This window comes from Sarcophilus harrisii, chromosome 2 (assembly GCF_902635505.1).
Source record: "Sarcophilus harrisii chromosome 2, mSarHar1.11, whole genome shotgun sequence".
NCBI classification, from domain to species: domain Eukaryota; kingdom Metazoa; phylum Chordata; class Mammalia; order Dasyuromorphia; family Dasyuridae; genus Sarcophilus; species Sarcophilus harrisii.
The window spans coordinates 492,531,297-492,550,732 of NC_045427.1; the positions used below are offsets into that span (position 1 = coordinate 492,531,297).

A 19,436-nucleotide genomic window follows, 5' to 3' on the forward strand; every position below is an offset into this window, starting at 1 on the left:
CTGATTGACTGGTTTAAGGCCAGTTTTCAGATGAGACATATGGTCTTGCTTGAAATGTACAACTGTGAAAAAACTCCTTGCATCAATCTTTGAATCTGGTTAGGTTTCTGGTCAACATAATGTAAGTCTTTAGTTAAGAGTCTCTAAGCAGCAGGTAGTGATGGTCCAACTTCCCACGCAGGGCTAGATTCAAATAATGTAGTAAGATTTTCTCCCAATTACCACAATTGAATAAAGTTTTTTTTTCACAAGCTAGAAGTTAGCCTGAACTCATAATTGAATAGAAAGGGAACTGAACTGTCTCTAGATTTGCATCACAAGATAGTGTGATGTCTGTATGTCTGTCTCTCTCTCTGTCACTTTGTCCATCTTTGGTTCACTCATTTCTCATGACTTGCTATTTTAATCTCCTCAATTCCCCAGTGGATTTGTATTTTCATAAATTCCACTCCTATTCGTTATTATTCTTATTTTTTTAGTCTACAATTTGAACTACAGAGGAATGTTAGTTAATAAAAGCAAAATAAAGAAATTTTTATGGGATAGAGAAATGAGTGAGAAAGAGATAGATATTTGTATGACATTTCTATAGTTTTTAAAGTACTTCCTCATAAACTATTTTTCTTGATTTTGGATGCTAGGTAGTATAGGTGGTAGAGTAAAAAGAATGCTTATTTTACAATTAGAAGACCTGAATTTGTTTTTGATGTTTATGCTTTGGGTAAGACATCTTTTGAGTCTAATTCCCCATATGTAAAATAAATATACACAGACCCACAAATCCTTGCATTAATCTTAGGATTTGGCATATATATTCCTTGATTCACAGGGTTTTTGAGAGGAAACAACTAAGGAACCATAAAATATTTCTTGACTCCACACATCCCTAGGCTACATATTCTTTTTGGGGCTATGGTAAGGAAATCAACTCATGAAACATAGAATGTGGCATAAGTGATGTGCTATTTTTATTATCTCCATTTTGCAGATTGAAAAAATAAGGTGAAATAATTTCTTTAAGTTCTAACAACTTCACACTGGCAGAATTGCAATTCCAATACAGGTTTTCTGGGTTCTCATTTGAACACAATTTCTTTCCATTAGACCACACTCAGTCCACTTCCCTCTTAGACACCCTACTCTCTGCCTCCCATCTCATGCAACCACTTTATACACTGATATTTGTAGGGCAAAATGGATAAGCACACATTCACCCACAACATAATTTAGGATTTCTTTTTACAAAGGACCACAAATCATCTGTGTCTTCTTAACTGTCCATTGCTTCTTTAATAAATGTTTTGGTGACTGAGTCCTTGGTACAGAGAGCAAACAAAAGTGGGTGAGAGGCTGAAGTATATGTAGGTATTGCCACTCAGATTCCTGCTGTACCTCATACTCAAGTGCTGGGGATAAAGTCCATCTTCCTTCCTCTATTACGTCCAAATATGACATACAGGAGACTATTTTATGGGAGTTCTGAGTTCCTCTCCAGGTTCCTCCAACTAGAGATAATAATTTTTAATAACCAGGGAGGATTGATCATCTTTGGATTGTATTTAACTTAATATTCTTTATCTTGAGTTACTAGGATTTATAAGAACACAAGAGTTTATTTGTCTATATTTATTTACAACTATAGAGATCCAGAACAAAGTCCCTCAGTCCTGAACCTTGGTGTTCATTGAAAGGGTTTTGGTGAAAATATGCTACAATTACTTTGTGACTGAAAAAACATGTTTTTCCTGGTTTATTCACAACCCATTATCTATTGTTGTGAAGATGGCGTATTTTAAAAATCAGTAGGAGTCAGGAATTGAGGTTAGGGGAAAATCGTCAGTCTTTATTCTCAGTGAAGAAGGATCGGAGGTGGAAGAGAATCGGCGATAGCAATGTGTGCAGCTGAGTCAAGAAGCCAGCTAGACCAGCAGCCACACGACCAGCAGCTAGAAGTCCCGAACCCAGGCCCAATCTCCCCCAGCTTCTCTTCCTGTCTCTCTCTGCCTCCACCCACCAAAATCGTCATTTCCTATACAACACATCAGGACTTGCACGGAGAGTGGGCAGGGGCCATTCTTTATCCAATCATGTATATTAATAGGGTATAGTCCAATTACTATTTAGCCTCACATACTTGGGACCTCAGTGCATCAACTCAAACCTCAGCCCATTACATATTGTATGTAAAGAATCATTATTTTTGGTGCACATTCCACTCAGAAGGAACAATGCAGAATCACAGCAGGGCAGCTCTTATCTGTTCATCCACCAAGTACAAGAGACTGAGGATGATGGGTAATACTGTGCTGTGAGACACTCAATGATAGGGACTGTCAAAGATGCTGAACACATTTAGATAGCCTTGGGAAAATGAAGAAAGATAAGCTGTGACTGTTTCAAGATGGTTTCACACTGGATAGGATTGTTGCCTTGTCAACTTTTGGAATGATGAGGGAATTTAAAACTTTTTTTCCAAATTGAGCCTAAATGCATGGGGTAAGATAAAAAGCCCAGATTGAGCAATAAAATGGTATCTCTCTCAATAATGGAGAGAGACACGATGGTCAGTTTTTAATTAAATTTTATTTAAAAAGTGACAGCTCTGATAGACCAGTATTTTTGAAAAACCTTTAGTTTTAGAACAAAGGAAATAGGAAAGTCTTGTTTAATCTTATGCAGGTAAAAGATAACTAGAGAAGACAAAAATATTATGAAAAAAACTGTGGAGATTTATAGAATGTGAAACAGAGAAGGAAAACAAGAAAGACAACTAAACTTTGAAGCTATATAAAATTTGGGGCATTTGTTATTGATGAGGAGGGAGCCTTACCGCCTTAGAGGAAAGCAGTTACTTGTGCTCTAAACATAATGTGAATCCAGCATGCAAATGTTGGATGTCATGCAGTAATAAACAATGAAGGTAGAGTCAAATGATAGTAGATGATGATTCTCTACTCTATTGTAGACTTGACAAACAATAGAAAGTTGCTGTCTTACCAACACCCGCATTTGTCTTCTGAGGCTTGCCAAAATTAATGACCATCACCCACTTTTCTTGATTAACATGAGCATAAATTATACCACAAGGAAGACTTTGGAGAGGTTATTAAGTATTATGAAGTCCTGAGCAAGAAATTGAAGATGTACCAAGTATGTGTGGCATTTTCATCATTTGTATCAGTTGATGATAAAACAGACTTGAAGAATGAACAGCTGGTGAAAAAGATAGTGTCATAGAATGAGATTTGGCTTCTTTAATTATATAGGAATGTTGGACTTCTGACTGCGAATAAAATAATGCCTACAAAATTTCAGAAAAAAAATCATTTGCCTGGAGCCTGGCAATATAATCAGAAAGCTTTTAAACTAAAAATGAGGAAGAGAGAAAAATGCTCACAAAAATCTGCAGAGTCTGCTAACACGGAGAATATTATGTATAATATAAGGAATGCCAAAAGGGAGGCTTACTAATTGATACCAACTATAAGACACAGGACCTTAGGTGTCTATGTGAATTTTCTCAGAAAGTGGGTAATTCACAAAATGAATGAGAAATTCTGCCACAAAGAAGCACTGATTGGAAAAAGTTTCATGCTAGATTTGGGAGGCTTGAGACCCCAGATACTGCATTAGTATCACAAGGGACAAAAGATCTGCCTTTTTATGGATGATAGTTGGATTTCCAAGTTCAACGTCACTAGGTCCTTTTATTAATACCTTTCATGGTATAGTTTCTTATGTCTTCACTTACCTCATCATTTTGGTTAAATTATATGATAGACAAATGGTCATCATTTCTTATAGCACAGTAGTAGTTTATCCCAATCACATACCAGTTTGTTCAGCTATTCCCTAACTGATGGGTGTTCCTGCAATTTCCAGTTCTTTTCCATCACAGAATTGCTATAAATAGTTGACTCTTCAGTACCTCATACAATTCTTGGTTCATAACAAGTACTAGAGATATGATTGAAGGGCTGCTAAATATTGGTGAGCTCATCTTCATAGTTACCAGAAGAACTGGGTTTAGGATTATGTGAAATCCCTGTACATAGACTACAATCTGATGAGTGTAATGGAAATTTCCCTTACTAGATCCCTCAGGTAATTGCCTCTATTTCTTTGTACGGACTCCAGAGGGCAGGGGTGTTCAAGCTGAATGACTTATAAAGGATGAGAAGTCACAAAATGCTCACTTGGTAAGAGCTGCCTGTCTTCATCCAGGTGCCCAGTCTAAGACTGATACTACTGCTATTGCAGTGACTACTGAGAAGGATTAAAAGCCAGAAAGCAACCAGATTTTATGAAATAGGGCCACTTGCATATGGTCCCTTGTCCTACAATAACCTGGAGCCCTAGAGAACCAGTGTCTTTTTTTCATCCAGAATCCAGTTTCTCTGGATTCAGAATTTCTGAGTGACACTTTTCCCACCTCTGGGTATTGCAGGAGCCTTAGCTTCCTTGCTGCTCAGCCATGATGTTCTTCTTTGCCCTAGTGACTTTGATGCTCTTCTCAATGAGTGAGTAACATTCTATTTCACTGTTATCGATCTGCTGCTATCTCATTTGCAAATAAAACCGTCTGCAGCGGATGTCTGTGCCTATTTATTGACTATTGCCTTGGTTTTACAGGGGGAACAAGAGCACAAACAGTGACCCAACCCGAAGCTCAGGTCACCACGTTGGAAGGGGACCCCCTGGAGTTGAGGTGCAATGCCTCCTATACTGGAAGTCCTACTTTCTTCTGGTATGTTCAATATCCCAAAAGAAATCTCCAGAGGCTCCTGAAATATCTCTCAGGAAACAGGCTGGTTAGAGGCGGCAAAGGTTTTGAAGCAGAATTTAACAAGAGCAATAAATCCTTCAACCTAAGGAAACAGTCTGCCGAAGTGAGCGATGTGGCTGTATACTTCTGTGCTGTGAGTGACACAGTGACGTGAACGTCAGAGGAGCTGCACATGAAATGCTGAGATAGGATGGACAATGATCCTGCCACTAAGGGGCGATGCTGATCCAAGTCTCCATTCTAGTGCCCTTTTTTTGATTGCTTTTTTGCTTTTAAAACTGTTTTATTGTTGCCTTTTGTCTTTGAGCCCAAATACCTTTTCCCAACTCAGCATCTCCACCCAGACAATATATGGCCCATTTCGCTCCCCCCCAATAATTACGCTTGTAGTTTCTGAATAATGCTCAGAGCCTGCAGTCAGTGATTAGCTTTCCAATGCATTTTTATTTATTCCCAGGACTGATAGAAACAAGCCTGGCTATCACCAGCCCTAATTCTGGGCATGGGGATTAGGAACGTGCCCAAAGCAATCCATGGAGTAAATGGCTAAACTGGAAGTCATTCAATAGTTTAATCAATCAATTTTTGTTAGCTAACTAGTACAAAGATTCTGAGTCAGGATGATCTGAGTTCAATTTCTTAACTAATTGTTAACTATCAGGTTATTTAACCTGGGGCAGACAGTTTCCTCATCTATAAAGCAGCAATAATAGCATCTGCTTCATAGGGTTGTTGTGAAGATTAAATAAGGTAACACATGTAAAATACTATCTAAACCTTAAAAGGCTACATAATGGTAGATATCATCATCATTATTAATATTACTATTCTTTTATGTGTACATGGACCCTTTTAGCAGTCTAGTATGATAAAGCCTCTGGGCTCCTCCTAATAGTTTTAAATTTAGAAAATGAAATACCTAGGATTACAAAAGAAATGAATTATGCTAAAATAAAATAATCAGAATATTAAAGAAATAAATTCATGTGCTCTAGGTTCTGAAACCCTCATCTAATAAATGTCAGGCACCATGCTAGGTGGAGAATACAAAATAAAAGTGAAATTGTCCTTGACTGCAATAAACAAATATTCCATTGGGGAAACAACACACACACACACACACACACACACACACACACACACACACACATTTTAAATGCTAATTAGAGGAGTTTGCATTTGATTCTATGGGCAATAGGAGCCACAAGAATTTACTGAGCATTCACACCCAGAGTTCATTTAACTAGATCCAGCAATTTTGGATATTCCTCCAGGAATATTAATCTTGTAAACACTTCCCTAAATCAGGACAGCCTCTCTCAGAATATTTACTTCTTAATCTGTCTTTGCTTCCATCAATCAAATAATAATTAACAATAGGAAAAGGAAATATAGTACTTACTATATGCTGAACTTTTGAGACCTCTTTGACAGCAAGGAGGTCAAATCAGTTAATAGTTAAAGAAATTAATTGAGACTATTCATTGAAAGGACAAATATCGAAGCTTAAATACTTTAGTATGATGGAACTCACTGGAAAAGGCCCTAATGAAGGCAAAATGAGAAGGAGTAGAAAAGCATGAGATGGATATATAGTGTCATGGAAACAATGCACATGAGCTTGGACAGACTTTGGAGGTTGGTTAGTGGAGGATAGGATGGCCTGGTGTACTGTGGTTCATGGAGTCACAAAGAGTTGGAAATGCCTGAATGACTAAATGATACCAGAAACTCATGCCAGGCACTGTGTTTTACAAAAATCTCATTTGGTCCTCACAACACTCTAGCAGGGGTCCTCAAACTTTTTAAATAGGGGGCCAGTTCATTGTCCCTCAGGCTGTTGGAGGGCCGGATTATAGTAAAAACAAAAACTTTGTTTTGTGGGCCTTTAAATAAAGAAACTTCATAGCCTTGGGTGAGGGGGATAATCATCCTCATCTGCCTCATCTGGTCCGCGGGGCGTAGTTTGAAGACCCATGCAGTCTAGAGGACTAGATGCTGTTTTTAACCCTCATTTTATAGTTGAGAAAACTGAGAGTGTCGCACAAACATTAAGTGTCTGAGGTTGCATGAGAAGTCAGGTCTTTATGATTCCAGGTCTCACACTCTAAATAATATGTATTGTCCCAGACAATGAAGATACAAAAACCAAAATGAAGCTATTCCTGCCTTAGGCATCTTATATTCTTTTGAAGGAGAAAATAGATATTTATATAAGTAGATTCAGAATAAATAAAATATATACAAAGTATTTGGGGATGGAATGGACCAGCAATTGGGGGATCAGGAAAGGTTTTCTGTAGAAGAGGAACTGAGTTTTGATGATGAGGAAAAAGGATGTTTCAGATGTGGTGAGTGGGTAGTACAAAGACTTGGAGATGGGAGATGGGATAGCGTATGTGACAACAGTAATATTAACTTGGGTCAACCATAGAGGGCAGGAAGGAAAATCTTTTATGATAAGGCTGGAATTACAGTTTGGTGCCAGATGGTGAAGAGCTTTAAATGCCAAACAGAAAAGATTATATATCATAGTAAACACAATAGGATGCCATTGGAGTTTATTGAGAGAGGAGTGACATGGTAAGACCTAGACCTAAGAAAGTATCATAGGGTTATTTATTCAGAAGATAGATTCAAGAGTTGAAGCAGGGAAACCAATTAGAAGGCAATTAATTAACCAATTAGAGGAGAATTAATTTATTGAGCAAATAGACAAGATATAGGCATAAAATTCACAAGCACAGAAGAAATAATAACACATAACTAAGACACATGTTAATATATTAATATATTATAAAACAATATATAATATATACATAAATAATAAAATGATATTATTATATATGATATAAAAGATTTTTCAATTTCTCCAGAAGCTGTGTCTTATTTGTATCCCTTATGTCTTCATTAGATCTTATTTTATTCCCTTAACAAGAATGTCTTCTGAGAATCTGAGCTTGTTGCCTAGTTTTCTACCTCTAAACTTTTTCTCATTCACTCCCATACTTTCAAGTACCACTTTTAAACAGATGACTGCTGATCTATAACTCTCTCCTTGATCCCTTCTAAACTACAAACCCCATTTTCAGCTGACTAGAAGATACCTCAATCTAGGTACTTCAATTCAATATGTCTAAAATAAAGTTTATTACATTTTCCTCCAAAGTTATTTCTCCTTTTGACTTTTCTATTTCAATGACAACAGTATTCTTTGTCTATGGTGTTTGAAGCCTTAGAATATTTGGCTCTTCTGTCTCCTACCTCTCTCATATTTATTTAATTAGTTCCCAAATCCTTTCTACTCTTCCTTTATAATATCTCTCACAACTATTCTTTTATCTCTATCACCAGTGCAGTCACCTAGTACTGTTAGATGGAAAAGTAAATATTCTTCTGGGTCTGGCATCAGGAAGATCCAAACTCTAATTTGACCTAAGACACTTATTCGTTGTACCATCCTTGGACAAGGTAGTTCATCTCTGTCTGCCTCAGTTTCCTCAGCTACTTAATAGAGTAATAGCAGCACATACCTTTGAGGATTGATATTAAAAAAATGAGATAATGTTTGCAAAGTGTTTAGCACAGTGCCCAGAACATGGTAGTATACTTATTAAATACTTGTTTCCACCTTGCCTAACATCTCATGCAATAAATTTTAATAATTCTTCCAGCTTTCATTCTCTCCACTTCTAATCCATAGGTGATAACACTACCAGAATAGTACTTTTACAAAGTAAAATAAATATTGTTAATAATAATGATGATAATATTAAATATTTAAAATTATTTTCTTTAGGACTCACTTTTCATATACATACATAAGTAAATATATATGCAAATGCATGTATATATTCTGTATATATTTATGTATTGTTATTAAAATTCAGGTAAACTAAGGCATAAAATTATGAACATAATCAATTTAGTAGTAAAGTATTTGCTTTTAAAAATTTATTTACCAATATTTATTTATTTACCAAATATATTATACCAAAATAAATATTATTTATTTACCAATAAATAGGATCTCAACTTCTTCAGCAAAGCTATGACCTGAATCAAGGGGTAACTCTCTTTTATAGTTTGGGGAATATGATTGGATGGAAATTTGGGAATGAGTGTTAACAATAATACTATTCTTCCTTCCTGTGACAAAAAAAGTTCATTTTTCAAGTCTAGCTGCACCTGCAAGGACAGAGATTATAAACCAAAATTCTTTGGATAACAAACTAGACATCCATAAAGGACAGGGTGATGGTATAAAGATACTAGAACAGACTCTCTGGAGTCTGTTTACCTGCCTTCTTCAAGAGGGACAGATTTACTCCACACAAGGATAGAACAGTAATTAGCAAGAATCTGGATTTTAAAATTTAACTCATTAGAAGACAGCTGAATTTCTGAACTAAATTCAGAGATAAAGAGTCATGAATTAGGAAGTCATAGGACAAAAATTAATGAATTATAAATAGAATTAAATTGAAAAGACACAGATATATGTTTTTATGTATATACTTGCTGTTGAATTGTTTAACTCATGACATTTTGTGACCACATTTGGGGTTTTCTTGGCAAAGATACTGGAGTGGTTTGCCATGTTATTTTCCATTCATTTTACAGAAGAAAAAACTGAGGTAAATCAGGTTTGGTGTGTTGTCCACGTCAGTTATTAAGTACCTGAGGCTGGATTTATACTCGGGAACATACAGATCTTTGTGATTCCTGGATCTTTCGCCCAAGGATTCATTTCTTATTTGCAATTTATAATCTTTAAGAGCTGCTCAGAGTAGAAGTATCATAAAAAAAAAAGGGAAATGGGGGCCATTCAGTTGTACACAAGGACCTTGCTGGCTGCATATTGATTTAGAAAACCACATATTAACATTGATCTTTGCCCTAATATATTTTTATTTAGTTAGTTAAATATTTAATAATTACATTTTAATCTGCTTGGGCCCATGCTTGACATCTCTGACTTACACTATTGAGAAATTAAATGACAATGGTAAGTAACTTAATCTCTGGGCCTCAGTTTCTTCAACAATAAAATGAGAGAGGAAGATGAATTATGGTTCCTAAGGTTACTCTCAGCTCCTAAACTATCATCTAGAACCTGACTGATAAGGTTGGAATAGTGATTCTTAGTTAAAATATGTGAAATGCATAAAGAGAATACACATGTAAAAAATTCACAAGGGGTTCTCTTTGCCAAAAGTTACCTTTATTTATAAGAAGATGTTACAGATGAAACATAGAGGCAAAATAGACATCAGGATTGGTAAATATGAAATAGTATTTGGAGATCTTATAGTTTGCAAGGAAAGGGTTACTACTAATTAACACAGGAAAAGACAAGTTCCTTAGTGGAATTCACAATTAACCAGGAGAAAGGCAATGTGCCATGAAGTGGAAGTACTCTATTAACTGAAAGGCTAAATCCATAGGGGAGTTTGGCACCCTAAGAGATAGCTATAACAAGGAGAAAGATACCAGGAGGCAGAATGCCATGACAGGTTAATCCCAAAAGAAATTCAGCAAAGATGGCATAACTATGGATAGATTTATAGGGGAAATTTAACCTCCAGTGTTTGATGTTATAATTTAGTTTACTGATCAGATCCAGTAAAGTGAGGTTTCCCAAGACCTCCACAGGAGTAAGACTGAAAGGTTGAACTGATCCTGCCAGTTCCCTTCTTGCTTGTCCCAAGGAGCATTACAGTCTAACAAGTGCTTCAGGCTTTCTTTGACAATACTCACCTGTTGCTAGGACTTCATCACCACCTCTTTTAAGGATATATAAACTGGGACCCCATCACCTTTAAGCGTCTTTGGTCTAAGAGATATGGCCAAATGACCATCCTTTTATTAATAATTTGCTCATTAATCTCATTAATAAAATGATTAAATTACCCAGAAACTATATCTCTCAAACTTTTTCAGGCATCACATTACCAGGTATCAGCTTGGTTTAGTCCAGATATATTTCCCATCTTCCTTTTCTTCAGCACCATTTCTATTTCTTCCAACAGCAAATCTAGAACTATAATGGCAGAATGCAAATGTGGTGGCTCTTATTATAATAATAATAACTAGTATTTACACAGTGCTTACTATGTGTCAGGCACAATGCTAAGTGCCTTTCAATTATTATCTCATTCGATCCTAATGACAAACCTGTGAGATAAGTGTTATTATCACCTGCATTTTGCAGTTAAGGAAACTGAGGCAGATACAGCAGATATCAGGGAGATACAGCTAATATCTGAAACTAAATTTGAATTCAGGTACTTCTAGGCTTTGCAATATGTCCACTCTGCCACCTAGAGGGCCACTACACCTTCTACTATCTATGGTGGCTGAATTCCATGCTTACTGAGAGATCAAAGGAATTGCTATTCATTTTCTTCACATTTTTATTTTTTCCTTAACCACAGGCATTTTTGTTTCTTGCTTTTTTTCCTCCTCCTCCTTCTCTTTTTCTCCTTTCCCTTCCTCCTTCTTTCCCTTTCATCCTCATTTCTTTACCTCTTCCTTCTTCCTCTTTCCAAAATTCAATGTTATTTTAAGTTTTGTTCAAAATTTTCTCCCTTCCATATTCCTTTTCTCCACCCATTGAGAAAGCAACCAACCAAATAAAAAACCTGTTACAACTATGAAGTCAAGCAAAACAAATTTCTTAATTATCTTATTCCAAAAAATATGCTTTAGTCTGCACTCTAAGTCCATTAGCTATTTATCCAGAGGTAGACATTGTATGTATAAATAGCATCCCTAATCATTCAAAGTTGTCTTTACAGTACTTTTATCACTGTCTACATTATCCTCCTGATTCTGCCTTCTTTGCTTTGAATCAGTTCATACAAATCTTCCCACATTTTTCTGAAATTATTCCTTCTTAATTTCTTACAGCATAATAGCATTTCTTCACATACATATATTATAATATGTTTAAACATTCCTAATTGATGGATATCAATTCAGTTTCTAATAGTTTGCAATCATGAAAAGAGCTGTCATAAACAATTTTGTAGAAATGGGTGCTTTTTCTCTCTGATCTCTTTGGGTATAGCTCTTTCATTTTCTTCTCTTCCCCATCCTTAAAAAAAAAAAACAACAAAAATGCCTGTTATCCCCTTACAAGTGTCATCTTGCAGCTTTTCCCTTTTACATGCAGCTTTCCAAACTGGGTCATTTATTCTTTCTGCTTCCATTTTCTTGACTATATATGTCACAGATTCTTATATTTTGGCTTTCAGCCACCTGACTGAAATTGCTCTAAGATTAACAGAACTTTTCTTAACTACTCAAAGCAACCACCTGACTTTTCACTTAACAATATCAAGCATTCTTTTCCTCTGCAGTGGTCCCTTCCCTCTGTTTCTGTGATACCACCCCTTTTTAGTTCTATCTTTACCTAAGTATTGGTGTTCCCCAATATTCTATCCTGAAACCTCTTGTTTCTACACAAACCAGAAAAGTTAGACTGGCAAAAATAAGTTTATTGGCACTGAGAAGGCAGCCTTCTCTAGGAGACTTCCTCAGTGGCAAGGTCCTGACAGAAAAGTAAAGGTCTAGCAGAATAATCCTGGCAGAAAGATAAACAAGGGGAGTAGAGAAATCCTGGCAGAAAGATAAAGAGGTGTTAACACTGAGAAAATGATATCTTCTCAGCAGGCAGAGGGTCCTCACAGGCAGCTATGCCAAGGAGAGGTCCCTTGGCCTAGCATGGTCCTACTTTGGCCCTCTGCAAAGTTCTATTAGGGAAATGGAGTCTGATATTGAGAGGAGAGAATGCCTTCTCAGTGGGCAGGGTCCTCCCAGCAGAGCAAGGTGCTTTGGACTTTCTGCCAGGTCCTGAGAAGTAGGTGAGAGAAAGGCATTGTTCTGCTTTGGCCCTCTGCAAAGAATTGAGAGAGGAAATGCCTATTTTATATTGGTTGGGAACTGGGGGCAGTTTGACTTGAAATCAGATCCAAATCTTAGAAATTGAATAGAAGTTTCAGTTGAATGAGAATACTGCTCCATGCCTGAATTTCCAGTAGAATGGATCAGCTTGCTAGGAGTTGTTCTGAGTTATTTTTCAGCTCAATAGAGGTAGATAGAAATCTAGATCTCCAGCTAAATGAGACCACTTTAATTCAACCTAAGTAGAAGTTGTCCAAGATTCAACCAGTCCCACCAAGATAACAGAATGAAACCACCTTATCTTGATTCCCTGGGGCAGGTCTTTTGCAGAGGCAAGAGTTAAAGGAGAATTCCTCCCCTTCAAGGTGTTTCTCAAGGGCTTCACCACATGGTTCCCCCACCAAGTCAGAACAGTATCAGGGTTCCCCCATCAATATGAAATCCATCTACTTCTCTAGATTATTTTCATGTTACTTCTCTTGCATACCCCATATTTCAATGAAATGGACCTTTTATCTATTCTTAAATTTGATATACTATCTCCCACCTCTCCATCTATTTATAGTGTTCCTGTAATATACTCCACCCTCACTTTTATCCCTTCAAACCCCCTAGCTTCCTCATAGGTTCTGCTCAGGTTCAGCTACCTATGTGGTCTTTCCTATTACTTTCAATCTTTTATGCTTGCTCTGTCCTAAAATTGCCTTGTATTTATTTGTTCATGTACATATTACCTTCCCTCTCCCTATTTCCTAAATACAAGCTCCTCTAAGACAAACTCTTATTTCCATAAACAATAAATTTTTGCATTTGTGTTTCCAGTGCTTAGCATAGTGTGTAGTTTAGTGAATGTTTGTTGAATAGTATTGTCAAATGTTAAAAAAAATACTTGTGTCTCTAAGTTGAACTTCAGTTTCTTACCTGGGAGTATATAAGCACTAGAAAAAATTTTAATATCTTTTGTTTTAACATTGCTTAAATTCCCCCCTGTATCCCTCTTTGCTGTTCATTTTACATTGCTTAAATTTCTCCTGTATCCTTCTTCCTTGTTCACAGAAAACTATCCCTTGTAAGGAAAATTTTTTAAAAAGAGGAAAAGAAAAAAAAAAATCAGAAAAACTGGTTAAGTACATTAAAAAAAAAACAACTAACAATGTCATATTCCAATTCTGAGGACCCCTCTCTCCCTAACTTGCAAATGATTTGGAATGAGGGAGAGTGTTCTTTTAGAATAAGTCAAGCTTATTCTTTGTAATTTTGCCAACTTTTATTTTGATCATTTTGTTGGTTTCCCCCCTCATTTACATTGTTCTGAATAATGTTCTTTTGGTTTTATTTTCTTTTGTATAGATATACATGTCTTTCTATGTTTCCCTATATTATTCATCATATTCATAGTTTCGTATGGCACAGTATTATTCCATTTTATCCCAGACCACAACGAATGGACTTCAACTTTTCCTCCCATGCCTTTGCTACCATAAGAAGTGGCAGTATCATTTGTTCTCCCATGAATCAACAGTATAGGGCTGTAGCCTTCAGGTCTGAGAAGTCTTGGGAAACCTTCTGTCACATCCTGCATTAGTGCCCTTGCATGGCAGCAGATCTTATTAATACTCCTGTCAGGTTAATTGTATAATGAATTGCATTTCAACAAACATTTATTAAATATTTACTATATTCAAAGCAAAATGCTAGGATGCAAAGACCAGAATGAATCACAGGTCCTTTCCTCATAGAGGTGACAATTTAGGAAGAACTAAAATGAATAAAAAGATTACGAAATTCAAGAAAATTTGAGACAAAGTCCATTAAAGACTAGAAAGATCACCAGTTACTCTTATGTGTCTCTTTTTCCTATGTGTATTACTGTGAGATCTCTATCTTGGTGATAACTGTGGTTTTATATCAGCATTTCTTGGTGTCATTGCATGGATTCCTTTGGAGAGCATGTCCTAGGTGATTTAATCTGCTTTATTTTTGCAACTACAACCCCTGGGGTGTTGTTGTCCGGATAGATGTCAGCTAATTGAAACATATTTGACCCACTATATGGACATTGTTCCATCTTATCTATTTATCCATCCCAGCCATCTCTTTGCCATTAAATATTTGTTCTTCCTTTAAATCTCTACCTCTACTAACTACCTCATGCTCTGGAAATGATAATCCAATCAACATAACCATTGATTTAGGAAGGGAAATGCTAATTGACTTTCCTTAGCTCCAAACTCCATCTCAGTTGACATACTAAATCCAAATATCCTTACCTGGTCACTACTTCATATATATGTTGTATTACCCTATTAGGATGTAAGCTCCTTAAAGACAGGAATATTCTTGCTATTGTAGTTATCCCCTCAGTCACAACACTTGGTACAAAGATCTTATTAAATATATTTATTTATTCATGCATAGGGTGCTTCTAAGAAAGATTGTGATTATAATGGATTCTTTTTTTTTTTTTTGATAATATGCAGCTAGCTTATTAAGCTATTTTTGAAAATTTGGTGATTTCTGCCAAAGTTCAAATAAAAAAAAAAAACACAATGACAAACTAAGACTTATTCTCAGCAGTGGTTTGTCAGGAATTCTTAAGTGGTGCCAAATGTATGCTTGCCAAAAAGACTATTTTATGGAGAACTCAGACAGGACAAGCACTCACAAGAGTCAGTAAAAAACGATACAAGAAACACTCTCAAGATCTCTCTAAAAATTGTAGAATTGATTTATGAGATAGGAGACACTGGCACAGGACCACCCAATATGGCATGCCCTCATCCGAAGGTGCTGTGCTCTAAGAGCAAAACACGGGATACACAAAGACATATCCACTCCAAATGTTCATAGAGACTGTTTGTGTCCGACTTGTGACAGAGCATTCCGAGTTTGTATTGGTCTGATCAGCCACAGTAAGACACACTAACTTGACTCTAAATAATGATATCATTTTGGTCCTCTTCAAGAATTAAGGACAAGAAGAAGTAATGCAGTTACTACTCACTTTGCAGCTAGTCCTAGCTCTTCAAATTATCACTTTGTTCATCAGAATTTAAATGTCCTCTAGTCGTATAATAGGACATGCTGGTGTAGCCACTATGGTAATCTTACTATCTTCCCTGTTATTGCCCATCTCTCCCTATCAAGAACAGTGATCTTCCAGGCTGAAATAAACAGAAAATCCCCCTTTCCCCCAGTAGTTTTGAACAAAACTGCTGTTTGGAGTCAACCCTCACCTTAGATATCTGTTGCTAACTAGCTCTCCATCTTGCTTCATCCCAACTAATTACCTAACAGGTCCATCAAAATTTTAGGTCCTATTTTTTTCCCCTTGTTCATTACTTTGTTTGTTCTAATGATTTTCCTGAGAAGGTGTACCTGTGAAGATTTTCTTTCTTTTCCACTTGTTTTATTGTTGTTTACTTTCTTTGGCATATTTCTTGCTGTTTTCAGTTGATGAAATTTAAAGCTGGGTTTAGACTTTAAAAAGTTACAGAGAAGTAAACGTTCTTTGAAGAAGTGACTAATCCAATTTCACACAGCAGAGCCAGAATATAAAACCAAGTTTGGTGGTGTGAGGGATGTAGAAGACCCTTACCCAAAATGACTACTCAGAGATTACTCAGTAGAAGGCAGAAAAGTTATTTATTGAAAACCTCCGGAGGATGAGCCGTCCCATCTCGAGATAAGAAAGAGAAAGCTCAAGGTAGGAAGGCTAAAGAAGTAATAAAGATACATAGCTTTTATACAAGAAATTACATCACAAGTAAGAGAGCATTGAGAAGGGGAGGGGGAGGCATCTAATTGGTTGTTGCTATTTGGGGAGATTGGAATGGAAAGTTTCTGTTTCCCGGAAATCTCCTGATTTCAAGGAAACAGAAAGTCAGGCCTTCAGGCTTAATCAAGCAGACAGTGGTCTAGCTAATAGACTAAATATCGATAAATGTCAAATACTAATAAATGTCATCAGCTCAAGTTAAGTAAATATGTTTCTAGCTGGCCAAGGCTCAAGTAGATATGAGCCTGCACATATTATACAGGTCATAGGGGAAACACAGAAATAATAAAATACAGAAAAAGAATTCATACATTCCTGTAAGTTCTTCACCTTATCTCTCTCTATTCCATACAGTGGCTACAAATCTAAAGCTCTATTATTATGCCTTGTCATCTCTAAGATTGTTGGAGTCCAACTCCTGTAGTGAATTAAGGGTGTGAAAACATTCCGGGGCCAAGCAGAGAAGTTCGAATTATGAACTCTTCAAAGTTTATTGATCAGAAAGACAAATATATATACTTCAAATGCTCATAGACTTGAGACAAAGTACACTCTTTGCAGTTCTTATAGTTTTCTCTAACAAACAAGATCTACTTAGATGTAAATGATTAAGCCCTGGATCTTGGTTACTTAGACAGAGATGCAAATAGTTGAGATACACATCAGGATAAAGTTTATACCATTGTCTCAAGTATCTTTCTCCCAAATGCATTTATTCTCTATTGTGAGCTGTCTGTCCTGTTCTAAGTTCAAAGGCTTGACTTTAATCCAAAAAGTAGTGTTTGCATTTTGCTTCAGTTGCTAGATTATTAATTTATTATGTTGACAAGCAGTCTCTGCTATTTCAATAAGAAAAGGAAATTTTGGTGAGCCAAGTTACTGTAAGATTCAAGACCTGGAATGGATTCTTACCTCTTGGCCCTCTACGTAACATAACTATTTCACTCCTCTTTTGGTTCTAAAATGTTTAATCCTGATCCAATGCTTGCTCACCCTGGAACATTCTTAAATCCCTTTAGTCTTCTCTCCCCGGAAGATCCTCTTGTCTAAGAGGCTCCCTCCTCTAACTGGTGAGTTCCTCCCAGTTCTTCTATTTGAAGTAATGCCTAGGCCATCTCCTTTCCTGGCTCTGTTCCTATCTCTCTGGACTTCTCCAGTATGTCCCTTTGTGGCATTTTTTTTTCTCTCCCCTCACCTTTCTGAGCTTAATAAATTGTTGTTGACTCCATGATCCTAAATTACTGATCCTTTTCTGTACTCAAGTCCTTAAACAGTATTTTATACTCAAGTACTTTATCTGTAAAAGGAAGGGAAATATCTAAGGTTCCTTCCAATTATATCATTCTTAATGGAATAGCAGGCAAATAGTCAACAGACATTTATTAAGTGCCTTCTATGTGGCAGGCACTCTGCCAAGTACTGTGGATACAAAGACAGGCGAAAGCCCTTTCCTTACCTTCAAAGATTTCACAGTCTGATGTGGAAGATCACACACACACACACACACACACACACACACACACACACACACTCTCTACAAAAGAAATTAGAAATATGCAACAGAAAGAAAGCACTAGAATTAAGGGGACTGGAGAAAGCTTGCTGTGGAAGGTTAAGGGCTTAATTGGAAGGCAACCAGGAAAGCTGGGAGAAGCTGATGAGGAAGGAAAGCATTTCAGGCCCAGAGAAGAGCCCATGAAAATACCCAGAATTGAGAAAAGCATTGGAGAGCTCATTCTAGGCTTTTGTAGAACATACCTTCAGCAACTCTACGTTTGGCCTGAAGAGGGCAATGCTTCCATTGTCCCAGAAACTGGAGCAGATCACCTTGGCTGTGTACTTGTGAAAGGCAGTACTACTGACAGGGCGAGCTGTGCTAAGGAACAGAAAGCACTCTGATTGGCCAGGCTGGAAGTATGTTTTCTGAAGCACCAAAAAAAAATGGGATAGGAACCAGTGGTTATGTTTGAGGAACCCATTCAGCATCTAAGCCTACAGGGTTCCCTTCTAAATCTTTGTGGCGAAAAAGAATGGAGAAGTTCTTAGGATTTTCATTATTGATCCTGTGGCTTCAGTTAAGTTGTAAGTGGGGGCGGTGGTGTGTTGATTATGGTGCTGTGAATAAGGAAAGAGTGTTGGATCTGGAGTAAGGGAGGGATATAGCTTTGATTTCCTATTAGATCCTGGCAAGTCACTTAACTTTTGGGAACCTCCGTTACCTCATCTTAAAAATGAGAGAATTGAAAAAAATGCTTAATGGAACACAAACAGGGCAGTTTGTTACTGCCTTACTAAATAATTCAATATACATCTTTAAAAATTGTACATTAATCCAAATTCATGGATTCATAAATAGTATTCATTTTTGTTCTTTGTGTATTGAAATATTTATGGTTTTGTTGATTATCAAATCCATAACAAAAAATTAAAGTAAAATTGTTAGACTAATTTGCCTCTAAAATTCTTTTATACTTATAAATCTGTGATCCTATGATATTTAAAAGACCCAGGGAACAATTTTTACAAAGCTAAGATTTGGGAGTGGGAGCTCAGTATGCCTTATTTAAATTTTTTCTTGAATACTAGAGAAAGAATATATGAATTCTGAAGAGTAATAGCTTAACTTTGTCTTTTTCTCCCAGGGGTTACCAGCCAAAGTAAAGTAGAGCAAAGTCCTCCAACTTTCGTGGTCCAAGAAGGAGGGAGTGTCACTGTGAGCTGCGTTTATACAGATAGTGCTTTAAACTATTTTTTCTGGTATCATCAGTTTCATGGGAAAGGTCCTCAGTTGTTAATACAAATGTTTTCAAATGTAGTTTCAACACAAAATGGAAGATTCACAATTCACCTCAACAAAGGGGCTAGAAACTTCTCCTTGAACATCTCTAACTCCCGACCAGAAGACTCAGGCACTCACTTCTGTGCAGCGAGTGCACAGTGCCTTCTAGACACCTGCAGTCTGTC

General features: G+C 36.6%; 1 gene segment (V, D, J or C); it reads left to right on the forward strand.

Annotated features, from left to right (window-relative positions):
- The first annotated feature begins 4,209 nt into the window (after window positions 1-4,209).
- Window positions 4,210-4,940, forward strand: LOC111718810. The segment is given in 2 exon segments: window positions 4,210-4,520; window positions 4,633-4,940. Coding segments are annotated over 2 exon segments (354 nt in total).
- Window positions 4,941-19,436: the final 14,496 nt, after the last annotated feature.